This window comes from Chroicocephalus ridibundus, chromosome 3 (assembly GCF_963924245.1).
Source record: "Chroicocephalus ridibundus chromosome 3, bChrRid1.1, whole genome shotgun sequence".
Lineage (NCBI taxonomy): Eukaryota > Metazoa > Chordata > Aves > Charadriiformes > Laridae > Chroicocephalus > Chroicocephalus ridibundus.
The window spans coordinates 72178840-72201406 of NC_086286.1; the positions used below are offsets into that span (position 1 = coordinate 72178840).

The 22567-nt window shown below is 39.2% G+C and overlaps 1 protein-coding gene across 1 annotated transcript in view; it reads left to right on the plus strand.

Annotated features, from left to right (window-relative positions):
• The window catches only part of TRDN (triadin), a 229340-nt gene that overhangs the window by 114903 nt on the left and 91870 nt on the right, over positions 1 to 22567 (plus strand). Inside the window, exons 16-17 of the mRNA XM_063329689.1 lie at positions 15404 to 15439; positions 18373 to 18426. Coding sequence (XP_063185759.1) covers positions 15404 to 15439; positions 18373 to 18426 — 90 coding nt within the window. The remainder of the gene's footprint in view (positions 1 to 15403; positions 15440 to 18372; positions 18427 to 22567) is intronic.

Consider the following 22567-nt stretch of genomic DNA (forward strand, 5'->3'; position numbering starts at 1 on the left):
CAAATAATAACGGTAATAAAAATACCTAGGTCTTGTGCAGCATTTTTTGACGGTAAGTCTTAGAATCACTTTAGAGGGATAGTCAGTGCCTTTTCCTCCACTTTCCACAAAGGGCAATTCAGGTATAGACATGTCACCCAGGCCAGTTGTCCACTGTACTTCCTCCTTTCAGGTAGCTGTAGAGAGCGATAAGGTCTCCCCTCAGCCTCCTTTTCTCCAGACTAAACAACCCCAGCTCCCTCAGCCGATCCTCATAAGACTTGTTCTCCAGACCCCTCACCAGCTTCGTTGCCCTTCTCTGGACACGCTCCAGCACCTCAGTGTCTTTCTCGTAGTGAGGGGCCCAAAACTGAACACAGTGTTTGAGGTGCAGCCACAAGTGCCAAGTACAGGGGGACGATCACTTCCCTAAGTCCTGCTGACTACACTATTTCTGATACAGGCCAGGATGCTGTTGTCCCTCTTAGCCACCTGGACACACTGCCTGTTCATATTCAGCCAGCTGTCAACCCATACCCCCAGGTCCTTTTCTTCCAGGCAGCTTTTCAGCCACTCTTCCCCAAGCGTTTAGCATTGCATGGGGTTGTTGTGACCCAAGTGCAGGACCCAGCACTTGGCCTTGTTGAACCTCCTACCATTGGCCTCAACCCATCGATCCAGCCTGGCCAGATCCCTCTGTAGAGCCTTCCTACCCTCAATTAGATCAACACTCCCACCCAACTTGGTGTCATCTGCAAACTTGCTGAGGGTGCATTCGATCCCCATGTTGAGATCATTGATAAAGATCTGACTATGATAAAGATATATCTATGACGCATAATACCATGTCATATGTTTCACACCAGGCAGTGTTAGCAGATGAGGGGAGTGGTGATGTCTCTCTAGCTACCAAACTAAATCTTTGCCTCCTGAATAGGAAAAGTCTCTGGGAGTTTAAAATTACAAACACCGAGGTACATTTTAATGATGTCAATGTAACAATCAAGTGAACTCGCTCTGCAGTCATGAAAAAAAAAAAGTTAATCTTAGACGTAAAAATTGAAAACATTGTCTTATGATTGCCACAGAACCAAGTTAACCAGGTTATTCTTACTACCTTGTCACCCAGTGAGATCCCGTAGCTGGGGTGAAAGTCTATGTTTAATCACGCTTTGAAGGAGGGATGTTATAGTATTAGGTAGGCAGAGCCAGAGTGGAGATGATCAAGCAAGAGCAAATAAGACCTACCAGGTCCCAGTGACTTTTTACATTGGCTGACCACAGATACATTTTCATCAACTGTACTTTCTTTGCTTTAAATACCAATCTTTGTGATTTGCAAAAAAAGGCAATGATTTAATAGGAAATGGAGGAAAAAGACCATTTTATACACCAACAGTGTGTTCTTTGTTCTTGTGCTCTATACAGACAGGAAGACAAAATCCTCTGATCATTTTTAAATTCCTTATCTGAGCAACAACAAAAAATCCATTTAATTTTGTGACTTCCTTGGCTCAACCATTCCCCTTGCAGTCTTGATAGGATTCCTTCCGTTACAAGAGAACAACTACTGACACCTGGTGGCCAATTATCTTTTTTTTTTTTTCATTCTATATGCTTGGGTTTTTGGTTGTTTGCGTTCAAATGTGGCTATTTAAAGAGTTTGCTAGTGAAATAATGAACCTTTTACTTATTTCCCATGCTCCTTATCCTATTGCTGTCATGGTTAGAAAGATGTTAGAACGCCATCCAAATGTGACAATATTCCCAGAAGAAACATTTTGGAACGACAGTACTTTCAGCCCTGCCAGAAAAGTAAAAATAAATTAAAATATACCTTATGACATAAGCTTACACTTAGAAAAAAACGTTCTTGGCATACCCACTGATCTAGAGGAGTAGACGCACACCACACTGCTTGAAATGCTTTGGGTTGATCCATCTGCAATGGATTGAACGCTTCATCTGGGATCCAAATGTTGATCCCAGATTTTTTCTGATGAGCAAATGGGTTGTGCTTGCACACATTTGTAGGAAGCCATCTCTGTTGCCTCTCAAGAGCAGGGTTTGAAACTCCTCGCTCTGCCCTGCCCACTCCCAGAAGTGTATTTCCAGCTAGGAAATAACTGAAGTGCTGACAGCTTTCAGCAGCCCAGCTTGGGCACTGCCATGTGTCTCATGTTCCCTAATGTGATAGATGTCACACGATAGATGTCAGCAGACGGCAGGGTGATGGGTGCTTTCAGAAGGACCTCAATGCCAGATCTGCAAGGGCCAGTGAGGTACAGAAGCTGGCTCAATTTAGGCTGCTTACAAGGGCAAAATGGAGTCATGAAGCCAGACCAAGAGAGCCCAAGGTATTTTGAAAGTGGCTGGTCACATACAGAAAACAAAACATGCTTATTCATGAGTTGTCTTGTAGCTTATTGGACAGAATATGAGGAAAAGGCAAAAACTGCAGTGGTAAGCAACTGGGGTGCACGTATGTGTTACTGTGCGTTTTGGATTGTCCAGGCCTGTTTTCAGAGTGGCTGCTGCAACATGTGGAAAGTAGGAGTTTTGAGGGGTAGAACCCCATCTGACTGTTTCTTTGCTTAATCTTTTTTTGTTAACGAAAAAAAGACACTGTAGTGGGTTGACCCTGGCCAGCAGCTAAACACCCACACAGCTGCTCGCTCACTCCCCACCCACCAACAGCATGGGGGAGAGAACAGGAAGAACAAAAGTGAGAAAACTCGTGGGTCGAGGCAAAGATAGATTAATAAGTGAAAGAAAGAGGAAAAAAACAAGTGATGCAGTGGCAATTGCTCACCACCTTCCACAAGCAGACCAGCGCCCAGACAGTCTAAACAGCGGCCACCCTTCCCCCTGTTCTTCCTCTACCCTCAGTTTTTATTGCTTAGCATGACATTATATGGTAGGGAATATACCTTTGGTGAGTTTGCATCAGCTCTCCCAGCTGTGTCCCTTCCCAACCAATTCACAGCTAGGTGGGGGCAGGCAGAGTGGAAAAAAAAGAAATAGCCAAAACACTGGCGTGTTAACAGTGTTTGAGCCACAAATCCAAAACACAGCTCAATAAAGGCTGCTATGAAGAAAATTAACTCCATCCCAGCCAGATCCAGTACAGGAACCTATAACTCGTATTTATTTGCAGCTAGGTTTAGAGAGATTAGGAGGAGAGTCCAATGTAAAAACTAAGTAACAGAAATAATAAGCAATGAGTTGCCTCATGCAGACAAATGACTGTATAAGAGCAATAATTAAGGGAGTGTGTTATGTGCTGAGAGCAAATTTAGGAACAAATCACATTAAAGTGCACACACGAAAAAAGGAAGATCAAGTTATGGACCTTAGAACTGTGTGATCCTTCTCTAGGATATTATGGGTATTCTTTTGACAGCTTTCTCTGCTAGACTGTTCATCCACATGTACTTTTCTGCAGGCACCATAGCTTGGCTTGCAGTGTGTTTGTACAACCCTTAGGAAAGACCCCTTCTCTGGTCTCATCTTAACTATGATTTTAATCGGTAATAGCATTTTATGAATCAAAGCCTATACACCAAAACCTATAAAAAACACCTTGTTTTCCCAGCTGGCTGTCTGGAGCTTCAGGTTTCATCTCCTATACTACAGGCTGATTCATTCCTGACTAATAACTTGCTCATGACACTATTATGCATGTCAGGCCCATCCTGATTTTTTCTTTCCTACTCCTCTTCTCCTGGATCCTATTCATAACTCACCCGCTGTTTCCTGACATTTTTGCTTTAGTGGAGGCTTCTGCTTTCAGACAAAAACTATGCACCCAGCCTTCAGCACTGGTTTTATTTACTAACCCACAGAAATGCTGGATTAGGATTCCTGCACAGTTACCAGCATGTGATGTTATTCACTCTTCTTTCTCTGACACAGACAGGGTTTAGTGGCATCTCTTGACTTTGATAAAAATTTCCTGTTTGTGGGGCTTTGTACAACAAAATCACAGAAAGTGGAGATGGAAATGACCTACTAGGTCACCTAATCCTTCCCTCTGGCAATGCAGGATAATTCCTTACAGAATATCTTCAAATGCTTTATCCGGTTTAGTTTTAAATGTCTGAAGTAACTAGGCCTCCATCAATTCCCACAGAAGATTATTCTACAACCTAATAGATCTCACAGTTAAAAAGTATTTCATTCTAGTCTGCCTAAATTTTCCCTTGCTTAATTTTATCCCATTACTCAGAGTTATACTCTCTTGTGACACCCAAATATAGTCTTTCTAACCTAAGGGCCCAATTCCCTACTGCCTCATGTGTTATACTGCCACTTACATTTACATCTGGAAAGTCGCTTTAAAACTGACAAGGTGAATGGCAAGTTGAGGTTGATACTTTTTCATACAGCCGTGAAATTATAGACCTTGCAATGGGGAACATGGACTATGGCCGCACATCACCTGTGTACAAGGCACTGGAAAGACTGGAACTCACATGTCAATATGGTGTCCAAATTGGAGAAAGAACAGAAAAGAGTCACTCTGGTTATTTACAAATTAAGGATATTCTTCACATAGAGGAATGAAGGGTTCTATTCATCTCTTTAGAAAAAAGTGACTTTATTATTGTGGGTACTAAGATTCTGGCTACTATAGCTCCCTTTAATCTAGTAGGAAGAGTTTAACAAGAATGAATGACTGGGAGCTGAAGCTAACTGAATCCGGACTGAAAATGAGGTACATGTTCTTAACACTAAGAGTGATAAACTACCACAGTATAGGGTGGATATTGCTTTCCCTGATGTCTGCAGAAGATGATTGTTTACCTAATGGAAGATACACATCAGCTGAAAAGGTGCCTAGTTGAAATATAGGAGTGCCTGAAAAAAAACTGTCAGACTAGATAACCTGGTGGTGTGTTCTAGCCTTGAACATTATGGAGGTATATCCTCAGAGATATCCATGATAAGTTAAAATAGAATGCAGTGGGGAGAATACAGGAATGCAGCCGGAGACAACTGTCTTGCAGGTTCATTGGAAAAACAGAATGCCTTTCTGCATTATTTTTATAAGCCTTTGTAAACTGAACATGACTGGTAGTCATCCTTTAAGTATTCAGTCTTCCATAGAAAATGTGAAAGCCTGCTTTTCTAATTGGTATTTCCAGAAATCATCAAGAGTCAGATATGGCTATTTAGTAAAAATCAAATTGTATCTCCTCAAACAACAGCAGAAGAATAAAACTGGGGTCACAGTGAGGGACAAGCCAAAAAATCCAGCAGGGATGCAAACACAGCAGAAAAGCAATTCCCATGATCACCACGTGACTGGCTGTTAAGGGAGTCTGCTCCTGAAACAAGACAAAAGGCAGCTCAAATATGTCCTACACTGAAATTTTCAAAGCACTCAGTGGACTTTGAATTTATGCTCCATCAACAGCAGTGATCAACAACAAGATTTCAAAGATATTTAGATACCTAAAGATGTAGCACAGCACCTGGTGGGATTTACAAGCATGTCAGAGTAGGCCAGGCACATAATTCTCAGAAAAATTATTTTCTGAGAGAACTGAGCCTCAGTTCTGAGAACCTCTATCACTTTTGAAAAAAGTACAGAGGTTGCAAGACTACTGTGGTGTTTCTGAAAATATTGTCCCTTATTGCCTGTTGAAAGAGTTCTTCAGATGGGAAGGGTAACATTATTTACACCAAGACCAAACGAAACACTTACACCCTTCCAGGACACGGTTAGCGTTCAGTGTTCAAGAGCTAGAAACGACATGAAATAAGAAGAGTTAAAGGGTTAGAAACAAGTTTTTCCTGGCTTCCCCTTGTCTCTCCGTCACCTCACAACCGGCTCAACATAAGACTGACTCTCCATTGCGATTGATGTGGCAACTCTGAGGTGGAAGACTGACCTTCTCTTTCCTTTAGTACACATTGGCTTTAGAGGAAACTCTTGTCTCCGTTCCCACCTTTGCCCACCATCATATGTTGTGCAAAGAAAGCTCTAGAAGAGAAGAAAGTGAATATTCACTGGCTGAGGTGCCTGCTCTGCCCATGAAATGTTAGGAGCAGATGAATAAGCTTTAAGCACCTTTCAGTGACCCCTTTGCTACCTATTGTGAGTTGAGCACTTTCAAGGCTATGCTGAATATTGCTCAGCCCAGACCTCTTTCTTTGTGTTTGTTCTTTTCCATCTTTGATTGCACAAAGCAGGGAGTGATGTAAGAAAGGCAAATGGGGAATGATGGTGGTAAGATCTGGTTGGCAAAGAATTAGAAATGTCAACCCTTTAATAAATACAGAGAAAAGGGGGGAGGCTTGGGTTTGTACTACAAACTCACTTTTTGATGAGTTGGCAAGAGAATCTTCCTTGAGCAAAGCATAGGAGTCATTTTAGTGTTTGGCAGGCAATCTCTTCTGACAGTGCATTGTCAGTCTTGTAAAGAACTTTTTGGGGAAATGTGATACTAGAAATAATCAAGCTTGAAGGTGATACATATTCAATCTAAGTCCACAAAGGTAACCAAATAATCAGTTTGCCTTTGGACTTTCAGATACGTAGAATGAAGTACCTGTGCTGTGCAAGCAGCTGGGTGGCATAGCTTTAATTAAAGAATCTAATTTATTGCATCAACCCTGTTTATGTTGGTCTGGGGATTAATGCAATGTTTATTTTTCCAGTCACATCCAGAAATAACAGGATTAGAGTATGCCTATCCCTCAAACAACACAAAGTTAATCTTTTTAATGAAGAAAAACAGTTCTGTGCCTTCAAAATAAGATGTATGTCTGAGTCAGCAGGTCTGATATTTAGGATAATTATTCTATGCAAAACACCCATGCACAGACACATCAGCCAGACCGCAATGACATACCTACACAGTGCTATCTATTTCCTGCTGTCACTCAATGGGCAAGTCAAAGGCTTGACCCACAGCTAAATAAAGTCATTAGGAATCTTCAGAGTTTGGGATTAGGCTGATTCTCTTTCTTTTCTTTTGCTTTACACTTAAAAAGAAAAAGTAAATTTACCCTTGACCTTGAAATGAGGTTTTAAAAGCTTTTAATGAACACATATTTGATAAAGACTTTCATGTCACTTATTTGAAAGTATTCTTCAGTCTCTTGGATGCCTTTCCCCCAGGAAGGTTCATAGACCAGAGGTATTCCTGACTTACAATAGGGTATCCTTTACACTTCACTCTTAGTTACAATTGTTTAACCTTTCACTAAATGTTCCCAATGGCCATGCTTATTCTCTTGATCTGTTTTTCAAGAAGCAGAGCCAACTTTGTGGTTTTGCTATACGTAACTCTGAGAGACTAAATCGGATGAAGTATTATTGAATGTTAGGATAATAAAATGGGAAGATCTTCTTCAGCGGAAGAGCCATACATAGCTGTGGTTATAATTGCATTGATTTTTAGCTTGATTGCAGTAGGTTCTGCATGAGGTTGCTTTCTCATAGATTTTGCTTCACTTACGGGAGTGTAATTAGAGTAGTGTGTCACCTATAAAGATGAATGGATGGACATTGCATTATTCAAAATCTCCCTTTTCTCAGAGTGAAAATGCTGACTGAATCTGTGATCAGAAGTACAAAAAATATCTTCATCCTAGTGATAATGTCTACAGATGCCATCTGTACATCCATCTATCCAACAGAAAGAAAGAAACTGAAATGTGTTGAGAAGTACAGAAAGAGATATTGCAAGAATTCATAGCAGACATACACTTAACAAAGCCTATTCTGACTGTAAAAAGAAATCCTCTTGTGAATCATTCAAAAGGTATTGGTGCTGAGCTTTCTTAAGAAAAACATAGAGAGTACATCCCCCATGCTGTTTTAAGTAAAGGTAAAATATGCTGAAGAAAATTTTCAGCAGTTACAATATTTACACTAATTCAAATGACAGTTTATTCCAGGAAAAGATCTGATTCTTAAATTTTAGGAATTAAGATTATTACCTGAATTTGCTACACACAAAAAAACCCCATTACTTTTCCCCTAAATGACTGCAGCTTGTGCAATTAACTGCACTTACAGCTTCCTGTGTGTGGATGACTGTGATCTCGCATCATGCTCCAGAGTTTTGCTTTTTTAAACCACTCCTGATGAGTACAGAAGGCAGTGGAACATGTTTCCACCTGCTCTACAGTGGGGGAGACTGAATCCATTTCAGCAATTACAAAGGAGAAAGGAGAAATCACTAATTAGTGGAACCATGAATCACTGGTACAGTTGAAATTGGCCATTCCCAAAGTGCAGGCTGTTCCTTACTACCACTGTAGCTGAATCACTTGTTTGCTCATGTCCTTCTCTACTTGCTTTATTTTTTATTCTATTGAGTGAACTTTTTTAATGATCTTGGGAAATCTGAGGTAACATTTAGTATTTCAGCCATACGCATTACCCCACAACTTTCTGGAAAGCTTTAGGCTTTAGGCTACTACCTACCTGTGATGCTGTGCTGCTCAGGGCTAGCGGACACTCGGTGGATGCGCAGAATATAGAGCTCCTTTGTAAATGGTGATGGGCATAATCCTGTGAGGAGACAGTGCTGGTGATCAGAAGGGACTTGGAGACACCAAAGAAACTAAGAAATGATCAAAAAGCTTGCTACTGTGAGTGGGGAGGAAACAGAGACAATGGTAAGGAGTGAGGGCACCCTTCACAAAGAGTGGAAGGAAGGGCTTGAATATTTTTCCTGCTTCAATGGAAAATGATCTGTCAAAATTTTAGAGTGCTATCAGTGATTTTCTACTGTAATCAACAGAAGCATGTTAGTTAGCTAGCTAGTTTTTTCATAGTCCTAAATTCCTCAAACCTCTTTACATCCCACGTTGGTTATCAGTACCTTTGGAGAATTGTTCCTTATAGTCCAGTCTCGTGTCGCCTGAGGAAACTTGATTTTAACTTACAGAAGCTCCACTTCCTCCCATTTTCACCTAGCAATAGTAACATCATCTGCAGTTTCCCCTCACTTCATGTCCTACAGCCTGGAGAGATTTAAACGTAAAACCTGTAATGTAGGATTCAAGACTTAACTGGCCTCAGACAATAATTTTCCCTGTTATTCCCAAGTTATTCTCAAAGGAAGCTCGCTAAACTCTGGTCTGGGAGTTTACTGCTGTCACCAAATGGGTAAAGGAACAGCTCTGAAGCAGCAGTGGCACAGTACCTTGCCTTTCCTTGTGTACATCTTCACCCTCACGGGTGCAGTGAGATGCCTTTCTTATGCTCACCAAGAAATGATATTTTGGAAAGCCAAGAGGAGTTTTTGTCAGCAGTTGTCACAGAGCATATGGCAATATCATTCTCAGTGATTAAGTCAGGGAACAAAATCAAATGTTGGTCCAAACACAGAATTTTCCATGTGGGAGAAATGTTGGTATTTTTGAACAGCTCTTCTGTGCCAATGTCAAATTTTAGGAGTTTGGGAAAGTATGTTAAAAAGTGAATCTTACATTAGTATGAGCAGTTTTGATAGACCCTTCCTAGAGTTTAAGCCCATTGAAAAGAAACAATATTGTTTTAATTCCCTGTAATATGAAATTTTAAAAATCTTAATTGTCAAATGGAGACATTACAATAGAAAGCGTAGGCACTGTGATAAAATGCCCCTATACATGGGCATCTGCTGTTTCAGAAGTGACTGAAAGCAAAATAAAAAATACTCCCAAAAGCTTTGAGATGTGGTAAGATGACAATTGCTTCATTAATGCCATACAATTAGTGTAAAATTACCAAAAATAGCATAAATTAAAAAGCAACTGAGTAACAAATTCTTAAAGACAGTTCGGAATTGAACACTTCTCAGAACATTGGAATATTAGTTGAAATGAATACTATTTTGTGGAAATAAGTTTTAAGAACACCGAGTAAATGAAAAAAGAAACATTATACCACAATATATTTCAATAGGAGGTTTGAAAATGCTTGTTTAATTACTATATGTTCAATAGCAGTTCATTTTTCATAATGCTCAGCTATCTGGGGTGTCTTGCTTTTTTACCACTGTAAATCACATTAACTGCAAATCTTGCTACTTAATAAATTGGTTTTAAATTCTGGTACATCTGCCAGTTTGGGAGCAGACTGTACTGAGACTGGTCTCTAGGCGACTTTAATTATGTTTTTCATTCACATGATGGAAACTCTCAGGCATCAGATGCCACCTGCTATCGTTTTTATTTCCACTCTTGTGAACTCTTGCTCAGGGCAGCAAAGGGAACATTAACTGTCGTACTTGTAAGGTGCATTGTTTTAAAAGCTCTGCTGTTGTATTACATTTGCAAAGCCAGAACCAAGCTCCGAAAGCATGCTCTCAAATTGTGCCTTGGTCAGTGATAACAGCAAGCAGCTTTTTTTTTTTTTCTGGAGAACCAGCACAGTTTTGACTTTACAACATGGAAAATATCATTTCAGTTTTCATCACAGTTCTCTCTCATTCTTGAAGTTTCTGTTCATTTTTCTGCCCTCTTCTCTTTTTCTTCTGCTACTTTTAATTACAATATTATTTGAATACCTAAGTCAAAATATATGGTAAGAGCCAAGCAATGATGCAAGATTTCTGTAAGTCATCTTAGAAACATTCTTCTTTGAGTCAGTTGGTAGACCTCTGGTCACGTTGTGTGAGGCATCTTCATCACACAACTTATTTTTTGTGGGTCTATGTAGATCATTAGCAAATCAGTGGGGTTTGATTAAGTCCATTCTAGTATGTGATCATCAGCTAAAAGATAGAGAAGGCAGATGGTCAGTGCTAGCGGAGGTTTAGGATGAGAATTCCTCCTTTAGTAACTGCTTAACATTTTAAATTTCTCTTTAGTTTTTGATTCAGTGAATCATGTCTTTCAGAGGCATCTAGTAATTCTGTAGGGTCTTGGTGCTTAGTGTAGATCAGCCAGTATGGAGGAATCCTCGCATTCTTAGGATTCTTAGCCTTAGCTATTGGGTTACACAATGTTTGATTTGGATATTAGCTACTGTTCAGCTCGGATACTGTGGTAGCCAACTAATGCTGAAATTAGTTTCTGTTTGTAAGTTTGATATTATTGTCACGTTCTTTGGTAAGCTTCCAAAGAGAAAGGTTGTTTTAGATAAAACATATAAAATACTGCTTCCAATAGTAAAAGTGGGTTTTGGCAGCTATTTTAAACCAGGCATCATTAACAGAGCTAACGATATATTGTCTCTGAAATATTCATTTATCTAAACAACAATTTTAATTTAAGATTTTTTTATACACTGATGTAAATTTGAGTGGCAGATTTCTAGGAAGAAAAAGCACAGAGAAACCTTTCAAGAAAGTACAATTTGAGACCTATTTATTTCCCAGAACTTCTTTTTTTTGTATAAAAATTATAGGTTGTATGGAGCTGCTAAAGATCTGCTGTTCTCAAATGTACAATGTACACTGTATTATAAATCCATTGCTGAAACAAGTGTAAAAGTTTTGTGAACCCCATAATTCTAGGTCTAGAACTCACCTCAGAGCAATGTTTGAAATATTCCATTTTGGAAGTTTGTTTAAACTCAAACAACCACACTCTCTACTAGAGCGCTGGGGCATCCTTGTCTAATGGCTTATTACCAACCTCCTAGGGACTCGCTGGCATGAAAGGCACTATATAAGCTTAGAGGGATTTTTTTTTCCTTGCCCCATGTGTAGTTTAGATGTCATTTGCAGTTACTGTGTACTGCTAGTTTACTTCAAAAGAATGCTGATCGAGGCCTGAGGAAAAGATCGAGCTATGTGCTAAAAGGAGGCGAAAGAATAAAGCACCGCTTTGCTGTTTCACTAAGATACATCTGTGCTGGCTGCCAGATGCGCATTTCTAGTTTGAATTCAAAATTGATCCTTTTAGCCTGTACAGATAAGAACAAAGTCAGATCATGTTTGTTTAAATATTTAGTGTTTTTTAATAAAGTAATAAAAAAAAGTTTTACTGTACTTTAATCTTTTTCAAGAGTGAGTAAAGGAAAAACCTGTTCATTCACCTGGGAAGATGGGAGCCTGTACAAAAAGCAATGCTTGCTTTTTGAGAGTACAGTCCAGAATACAATTGTCTACATATCTCCTTAGAATAGCTGTAAAAAGAAAAGGGTGCTTCACAGTCCTCCACAGCTGACGAATGATTTTGTTAGCTATGGTGCTTAGCCTGTTGAAGCCTGTTGCAGGTGCTTTCAAAAAAGCCCATGGCTTCTACACTTCTACCTTTAAGAAGACCTGAATATCAAATGTGTCCTCAGCAACTTCTGAAAAATAGACTGCTTCAGTTTGGGGAACAAATTACCAGAATCATCATATTTCGAAGTTTTATCTCCTATAGTAAGTCTGCTAAAGTTTTTTTAATTGCTTTATGTTGTCCTAAAAGTGGGGTTTTTCTTGAAAATAAAATGCATTCCCTGGATATCAACTAATTCCGTCACCAATAGCAAGGACAGTCACAGTGCTTTTGACCATGCTGCTGGTCAAGGCTGCTAGAGTACCCAGGCTGATGTTCATGTGTTATATGGGTCCTAATGAAGTAACATGGCTTCCAGGAAGTGTGGGTGTCATTCTCATGCCATCCACTTGCCTTTTCTGTCACCAGACTTCAGATGTAAAGTTTTAAAGAGAAAATAGCCTAAAGCTCTGGAGATGACACTTCCTAGGCTGAACACTTCTACCTTTAAGAAGACCTGAATATCAAATGTGTCCTCAGCAACTTCTGAAAAATAGACTGCTTCAGTTTGGGGAACAAATTACCAGAATCATCATATTTCGAAGGCCAGAGAGCTTGTTGTTATTTTTAAGAAAAAAACATCATGGATATAAAAACCTGTTGTACTGTAAGTTGTGTTCGCCAACCACACTCCCATAGTATAAAAGTTAAACCCTAGAACTGAACAAAACAAAAAATGAATGAGGGAAAATGCTCAATGACTTTAATTACATTAATAGTAATTGTTCAATTCATTTTTGGTATTATAATCCTTTGAGTTGTTTAGTTATGTGCTATTTGTGCCTTACAGCAGGTAACTACATTTAAGGACTTCAGAAATCCTGATCAATTTTCCCACCTTCTGTAAGATCTACCGATTGTTCGATTCTTTGTACTTGGGTCATTTATTTCATTCAAGTGAGGTCATTTATTTCATTCAAGTGCGAGGTGCCTAGATGTAAATACTATATACCTTCAAAGGATCCTCCATGGTTCAAGATCCTAAAAAACCTCCTCTGGACAATTTTCTGTAAATCATTCCAGCCTAGTTGCATAAGTATGGCTTTAGAAATCAAACTTTAGGCACCTTGGCTTGAAAAGAATAGCCTAAGAGTACAAATATTTACATTTTCATATCATCGTGTGTTATTGGAATCAGCTATGGGTAATTATTCTGCTCTAAAAAACCAAGCCAAAACAAAACTACACCAAACCCCTCAAATTATAAGATTTTCTTACTGGAAAAATTGTCCAGATATTTACTCAGACTTTACTACATGTTATGTGTTTCAGATTATGGAAAAACACTTTGGTTCTTTTAACATAAATTATGGCTTTAAAATATACTAAAGTATGTTGTCCTAATAAATGGTGACTTCTATTAAAAAAGGAAAGAAATAACTTGAGGGCTTTATTTAGATCCAGTCTGTTATTGTAAATGATGCTGCCAATTTATTTATTTTTTTATAACCTCCAGCAACAGAAGATTATTGTGATAAATGATTCATTTCCCTGCAATATACACTCTTTAAAATTTCCATATCTGGCAACTAATAGGCACTTCTTGAAGGCTTCAATAGGTGCCTTAGCCAGATAACGTGGCTGAAAGCTGCCTCATGATTAATTTCATCTAAATGTGGTAATTATCATACTTTGAAGTAATGCCTGCAAAACATGCTTTCACAGAGAGTTAGTGGAAGCAGAGGATTAACCTAGAAACATTTCTGTTCAGAGCAGCATGTCACCCAAATAGAAATGTATTTTCCCCTGAATTTTTCAAGACTTGTTATTAGACTACTTGGCAGTCATTTGCATTACCTTATCTCATATCAACTTTTTTACAGCAATTTAGAGAGCAACAGAAACTCAAGTAACTCTGTATTATTATCAGTAATGGGATAGTCTTGGTTTTGCAAGCTACTTATTTTGGCAGCTTCTGCCCTGAAGTATTTCTTGCATTAGTGTTTAAGTGCACAGTTAGTTTATCATTCATATATGTTGTGGACATAAGCGTTATCCTGCCAATATTCTAGACACACTATAGATTCTTAGAGAGGATGTTCATTTCCCCATGGGTACGCGGTGGAGTAACTTCCATCACTACTCTGTGCATCTCTCTGATTCCTGTCTCACAGGACCTCCATGAACCATTTATTACTTGCACAGCTGAGACTAGTGAAAAAGGTACATAAGGCCCCAAGTATGGTTATAAAAATGGCTGCTTTTTGTACCCAGATAAAAGCCCTAAGGTAGAATAACACCATAAATTATAACGGAGAGAGAAGCTATCACTGAGTATTTCTGCCCACTTACACCTGTTTAGTAAAGATTCCAAATCTTCTCTCAGCCATCAGAAAAAAGTCCTACAAAAAAGTGGCCCGAAAATGCTACCTTAACTGTGAGACTGAACAGTCTCATCTCTGGTAGGCTGCCTGGCCATGCTGTATTTTGGTATAGCTGAGTTATCGTAACTTTATTTAAATCAACCAGCGGTGGATTTTGCCTATGCTTATGTGTAGGACTGACTGAGTTTCTTCAGGTTCATAAGCTATTCCACATTGGCTCAATTTTAGTAAGAGTCATCCATATGCTCTTTTTCACATAAATGAGAGAAATTCATTAGCTTGAACTTTAATTGAACATTGGGAAAAGTTTGGAGAAGCGGGGATCTTTTCTTCAGGCTGGACTGGAGGGATGGCTCGGATTCACTCTCTCCTCTCTTTAGCTGTAAATCTTCCATTTGTTTTGGCATGTGGGAAATATGTGGCAGCTGGAGTTTTGGCAAGGTGTTACTTGGAGCCTTGCAAACTAGGCCTCAGTGGTATGATTGTCAACAATTGTAGGAAGACAATGCCTTTCATTACATGGCTCTATTCTTAGGCTCTTAGCACATCTTCTCGGGCACTTCTGCAACCCAGCAATGTGCACATGGTGAGCTACCATGGCTCAGCTAGTACATGTAAGCCATGTTAACTCAATCACATGTCAAATTTCACATATTACAATATTGAAATTTAACAAAAATGTTCACGTTCACACAGATTTTGTTGCATTTACACTTCAGGTTAAATTAATGCAACTCTGCCATGGATCAGAAGCCACTGCATCATTCAAATGAACTTTCCAGCAAATAAGTGTTTCACCACTAAAGCACACACTACAGTTTTCTATCTACCTATGTCCTTCCTAACTATGTTTTTACGCATATGTGGTTTTTTTTATCTTACAGAGAAAAAAGAAGCTGCTGTGTCCAAAGAACTCAAAAGTAAGAAACTACTGTACCATAGGTTATGATCTCTTTTATATGTCATGTAGTTTCAAATGGCATGTTTCAATAATCCAAAGTAATAGTTATTGAATTGTTGAAAATACAAAGAAAGTAGCTACACCATTTGTAATTGAAAAATAGTATGTTTAGACTTCATCTGCCTCCTACGTTCTAAATCCATTCTTACCCTACTTCTAATTCCACACTTCTCTTGGTGACTGACAGTTTTGCCTTCCCCTATTTTCTATCACAGTTTTCAAAACCAAAGGCTTCATGGGGAAGGAAATGTCAAATGAGGTCTCAGCTGAACATGCTCTCAGTGGCAGCAAGTTTGGTAAATGAACTGAGAAGACTGAACGTCCAACATGCTGAGGACCATCAAGTTTATCTTCACAAAAGGGAATCAAGGGCCTTGTCTATCTAGCTACCTCAGATTCAGACAGAGAGACTTCGGAGGCTGAAGAGAGGCAGGGGCTGGGCTCTTCTGCATAAATAACCAAAAAATGCTCTGAGAACATGGTATCATTAACAAGGGAACTCTTACACCTTTGTTTTCTACAAATTTGCAAGCATCAGTGCCTCAACACAATAAGGATAGCACGACAGTTTCACTGGTCAGATTTCATCTGCTCAGATCCCTGTTCTGAAAGTACAGTATGTAAGAAAAATTAGGAAAGCTCCAGAGTTTTGAAATCTCATTCAAATTCATAATTAAAGAATGCACTGACTCCTGTCTCCATATGTGATCTTTCCTGTATGGCAGAAGAATCCCCTGCCATCCTCAGTTTTGCATGAATTTATTAAAACACCACTTTTGGCAATCAAGAAAAGCTTATACATTGGTTTCCTACCCAAATTCTGCAGAAATCTTGAACAAAAGGTTCAATGGACTTAGTCTGCAAGTAATGTCCTGTTAGCGAACTAACTGCCTGTTTGCAAGCAGGTCTTAAAGGATCTATTGATTTGGGACGTGATCCCTCTCATGGGAGAACTCCCCAGCAGCTGTCACGGCAAAACTTCCCAGCTCCATCACAAGAGTGAAATTTTTAGGGTGAAATTTTCAGCTGAAACTTGTTCATATAAAGATGCAGTCATTAGCACTGAAATAATTTGTGAATTACAAACTAAAAAGAGCATGCTTCCAAAAAAATAAGTTTAAAACATTTGACACTTTTGTTTCAATGCTGCTTAGAAGTTAAATAAATAAATAAATTTCAGAAGTTTTTACTCAAAACTTTTTTCCTCAATTAAAATTATTGTAGTTGCTCAGAAATGAAATATTTCAAATGAAAATAAAAATCTTGGTAGAACAAAAAGAATCCTAACTTAATTTGTTTTCACAGATGTTACCAAAAAAAGAATAAAAAAGAGAAAGTCTTGCTGGCATGTAAGCTCTAACTGAGAGCTCAGAAGGGAATAAATGCAGGAGTTACAGAGTTTTGTATTAAGTCCATCTTGTCACTTGTAGACTGTGTTGTATCTCCTGCTTCTTTGCCAGGAACAGGCACTCAGGAAAGTAATACTAAGGAATCTCTTCAAGATCTTCTATATATTTCCCTGAAGGAGGGGTGAGCACCTCAAGTAATTACAGTGTTGTGATAATAACTAAGTTAGGATATAATTATCTGCTGCAGACTTTTAAATGGATGGAAACAAAACAATCCCACACATGCAAACTATATTTTGTTTTCATTCTGTTTCACATCTGATGCATCTTTTATGAACTTCTGAAAAGACTGGAGGGGAAGAACTCAAAATTACATTCCTGATTTAGCCATATTCTTTTTCTTTGTAATAACACAATGACAGATGTGAAGGATTAACTAACATTTTTTTGGCATTCTGTAATTCAGATTGTGATTAAAATGATTAATTATTTCCTCTCACAATATGGGAATGCGAATTTTAAGTTAGAGGATCTTCTAGTTGATATAAAAAAATCCATTATGAAAGTCAGTGGAGTTTAGCTTATGGATATTTGTTAAATTATTGTAGTTCAAGTACAGTCTGTTTTAGTAGATTCTGAGGATAAAAATGATTAACTGAACACTGGTAAAGAGTAAATACATCCAGTAAGCTAGTTGGGTTCTTCTGTCCAAGGTTGAGATTCTCCAAGTCTGCTTGGAGACGCATATACACTTCTGTCATTTGGACCTTCATTCTGCGAGGAAATGTCCTACCTCAGCAAAGAGAGGATAGTGCAAATGTTTCATGGAAAGACCAAGAACAGAAGAACTACAGTTAAGCAGCCTGAGAGGGCCCGATTCTCTGCTAGGAGAACCCAGCAGTTGATCTTTCAAATGCAGGATCAAGCATGAAGTTGTTCTAATGCTCCTCCATTCCTCAGGATGGAGAGAGAGTCCTGGTGTAGCCGTGTCTGTGAATGTACTTTGCAGAAGTAGCCCACTTTCACTTTTTCTCATCAGGGAGGTTCATATTAGGGGAAAGGATGCCACCCTGAATAACTGTGGGATCCCAAGAGGCACCACTGATGAATTCACAGATACTCACCAGCTGCCGTAGGCTGGCTCAGGACCTTCAGCTCTCATAGCTGCAAGATCTAATGCAGAGGCTCCCAGCCCATAGCTGCTGCCTGAGCGGTGAGCCCGTGCCTGAACCCCTAGATACCTGCTTTGCTCTGCTTTGCCAATACATATTGGATTATTAGACACAAAAAAAAGCTAGAAGTAGTGGTTCAGTGCCTAACAGCAAGAGTTTACTAGCCCTTCAGCTGGCTATTTTGTTGATGCCTTTGAGTTTATTGAAGGCAACTCAGCTCTTTTCTTTTTGGATAATCTCTTTGTCTAACTGTTCAGTGAAAAAATTGCCACAGGCTGTACCTCATTGGAAGCCTTTCCTTAGATTTCTGTTTATTTTTAAGATAAAACACTTTGTAGTAATTGATTTAATTTTTTCTCTTTCTTTTTAAGAGCCAGCAAAAGCTCCTGCAGCCAACCCAGCTAACAAAAAAACAGCAGCGCCAGGTAAAGGAATAAAATGTTCACATTCAGTGTATTTCTTGTATTCTTGAACCAGTTCGTTGCATCATAGCACCATCTGCTGGATTATATAAAAGTCGGTGGTTTGCGGGTTTTTTTTGTCCGTTTGTTCTAAATTATTGTGATAATTTATATGTGCAATCTTTGTTAAGAAAAAAAGCATTTTGCATTGATCTCTAACATTATGGTTGCTTCTTGTCCTCTCATGGCAGGTATGAGGTGGCATAGTGGGCCATTCTGCAGGGTTTGAGACCAAAAAATGAATGTGAATCTAAACACTGATTTAAAAAGCAATATTTACAGAAATGAGTTTCCATGTGAAGCTGTATTCGAGCACTTCAAGAAGGGGATCTGATTTTTCAAAGTGCTAGTCTCACAGTATGTTCTACAAAGATGAAGCTCTTTCTTAGATAAGCATAAATATGCACCGAAAAGACAACTAAACCTTTTTAAAGCAAAATAATGGCACAAATTAATATTTGAATTCAGATTGTATTGTAAAAATCCACCACTTTTTATTGATTTCTGATCTCTTCTGCTTCACAGCCATCTTCAAAAACTCCACGTCACATTTCTGCTTAATTTAATAACCCCCAATATAATGAATAAGAATCTAAATATTCAAGATATTTGTAATTTTACTACATTTTAAACTAACCAACAAAAAGCCCCTGGGAATTTGTATGTGAAAATGTGATCAAAATAAAACTGTAATATTATTCTACTCTAAAATGGGGCGGACAATGTTGTGCCAGGCTCTGTGCTGCTGAGCTGTGCCTGGTGCTGGCATCACAGAAGTGGCCAGCCCACTCCTTCTTCAGCTGATCCCACTGTATGTTGCTATGTAGATCTGTGTGGATCTGGGATCTTTTATTTTTCCTTTTTTTTTTTCTTTAAGATTGTTCTCTAGCTGTCTTTCTCTAATTTAGACCTTTTCAGTGGTCTACCTCAGAGATCTCCTGCACTGAATAAGGGAATAATAACTTGGGTCAGCAGGGGCGACTAGGAGCTGATCAAGGATCAGTGCAAGCCAGGAACATCTTCAGTTGCCTCTACCACAAAAGGACTTGCAGTCTGGAATTGCAGTCGATATAGGCTATCGTAGGGCATATTGTACAGTTGTACCATGTACTGTGTGAATCTGGCCTAAGAAGCGCCATTTCCCCATGCGTGCTCCCAGTCCCTGCCTGCTGGGTTTGGTTGACGCCATCTTCAAGTTGTTCTAACACAACTGGGAGAACAGCATAAACCACACCATTGCCATGGCTGAGTGCTAAAAACCCTCCTGGAAATGTGTGTGTGTGTGTGTCAGGGTGTTCAGTCTGGATCGTTTCAGTAAGTCTAGCTCCACAAACATTTATATGCATGTAACTGATAATTTCTTAAAGCAGCTTTGTTGCCAAAGTGTGTTGTATAGCTAGACCCTTAGATGTCTCGACAGTACACTGCAGAAATCGTTATGTTAGTACCATATGCTTATAATTAATTCATTCCACCTGCTTGCATCCAATATTTGTGTTCATTTTAGAAAAATATTCCAATGAGTCTGCTTGCTGGCAAGAATGGTGATGACAGTAATCTGCTTAAGATAAAGAAAAGGGGAAAAACTAGCATGGCTTATGATGGAAAAAAAATTAGTTTGTCTGTTCTGACACATTTCTAAATATCTAGTTTGCCTTAAAAGTGATAAAGAGCAGTAGGCTTTGACTTCTACATTTTTATTTCCCCTCCCCAAATGGTACTTTTCTCTGAAAATTAGTTTATCCCCAGAATAACTCACCGTAGCAGAATATCAAATATGCTTGTTTGGCAACATCGTAACTAGACTGCTGCCTATTAGTACAGTAAATTAAATACATTATCCAATTTCATATTTCATTTTCTTCAACGTATCTTATTACATTGCAACCTGTACCCCAGAATGCCTAAAGCTGAAGGTTTAGTCCTGTCAACAGACTGACCAGACTGGGAGCACAGCTGGTCATCTTCCAGTGCTTCTGCATCACATATGTTCCTGGTCTTAATGTCACTGGTGAAGAAAACCCTGCCTAATACACTGTGCACTATTTTTATCTCCATATATTTATATGGAGAAAGCAAAAAAATCGAATGTGGAATTTGGAAGTCTATGAGAGCTTCTGCATCTGGAAACTGATGGCTGCTCTAGGAAACCAGCCTCAAACAATATCTGTTACTTGATTTTCAAAGTGGATATTTTCAAATGTACTGTTTTCTCTAACTGGAGAAAATTACCTCTCGCACTCATCTGAAGATGGGCTGGAGAGCATAGTATTTGGCTTTAAAGCAGAACAGTTTCATAGGTATATGCAAGTAATCCTATTCTGAAGGGAGAAAAAAAAGTTGAAGATATTTCATTACACTAGTCTACTTCAGTTACACCGTCTCACGATGTCCCCATCTCAAACCCTGCCGTCATTTCCTCTTCTTTCACCACAGTGCATCACCTCCCCAGCTGTGCCAGCAGGACAGGTCCGAGAGTGACCGAGCCTTACAAAATATCTGTCTATCGTTTTTCCCTGAGGAGGGGTGCAGGGAAACCTCCTCCCTCGCCCCCATCTCCTCCGAGCCTCACCTGGGAAGATCTCCCACACCGTGCCATGTATCGCACCCTGCAGCTATTGCCAACTCTGCTGGGTGAGTGGTCCAGGTGTCAGCGGTGAGGCACGGGCATATCACAGCTCAGCTTGGAAAGTGTGCTGGATCTGGTTTGGCAGGGTGAGGACAGCAAGCGCATGGTGGTGCGGGGCAAGGAAGGGAGCCCGTAAGACAGGCTCAAACCACGCAGGGAGCACTTTCAACAAAATTAGCAGAACGGTGACTGGGTTCCCAAGCAGGCAGCAAGGATCCTCGGTGCCACAGAGCCCCACACGCTCCCATGGCTAGGGTCAGGTACGGGAACAGCTCGTCCATGAGTCCTTCTCATGGGATAACCTCACATTATAGGCAACACTCCTGCACCTTCTTTAAGCAGCAGCGATAGTGCTTTCCCCTGATGATTTGCCTGATTTAAAAATCAGATCTAACGCTTTTCAACACTGTAAAAATTAAATCCTAATTGCAGCTCAGAATTTCCCTGGAATGGTCTTGCAAATTTTAATTTAATTTTACAGTATGTTTAACAGATTTTGTACTGTCACTTAACTGCCTAATTGTTGATTTTTAATGCCTATTTTTTCCCATCTTCTTCTCCACAGACATGAAAAAAAAATCTTATTCATTGTTCCCTTTGGGTTCATAACAGAAACTCTTTTTCAGCACCATTTACCCCTTGAAAATCAGTGAAATTTAGTTTGGACCCAGCAAGAATAAAATAAGTAAGACAGACAAATAGCCAGTTTTAAGTGTTCAGATGTCAGCTGCGTCCAATCTCTCAAACTGACTCTGTCAGTTGTGTTAGAATTATTATTATTATGCCTCTGATTTTTCCACTGTTGGTAAGAAGCAGAAAGAAAAAAAAAAGACATTATATAGGAAATTATATAGGAAATGGTTCATGAGGTAGGTACAGAATATTAGAACACAGGCTATACTGAAAAAACTGGTCAGAGGATCGGTTGAAGAGGTTCAGATCACTCTGCCTAATGCAGGAAGAACTACTGGTTCTACTGGTACTGGGCAGCATTTACTTAACAGACAAATTATTTTAATTCTTGGTTCAAGGTGAACAACAGCAACTCAAATGGCAGCAGGGAAGAATCATTGTACTTGCCATATGGTAAAACCAGTGCTATTCTACTTAAAAAGGAAGAAATAACACAAAGTTTTTGGGATAGCAGGTACACTTTGAAATGGAGGAAAGGTTGACTAAGGAGCTGGGCTCGTTGGTTGCCTTTTAATGATCACACATAGGACATAAGTACATAGAAAGAATGCTAAAACCATGTAAATATTATGAAAGATTAATGAAATTCGGCATCTCTATTGAATAATTTACCAACACAGTGGAACAGGCAAAATTACCATGTATTCTTTTTCAGGTTTCTCAGAGTCAGATAGCTCTCTCGAGTCACACGTCAGAGATGTATTTTACTCTCAACACCACATCCCCCCGTTATCTATCCATCTCCCTGTTCTCTACTTGTATAGATATATCACCCAAGAGAAG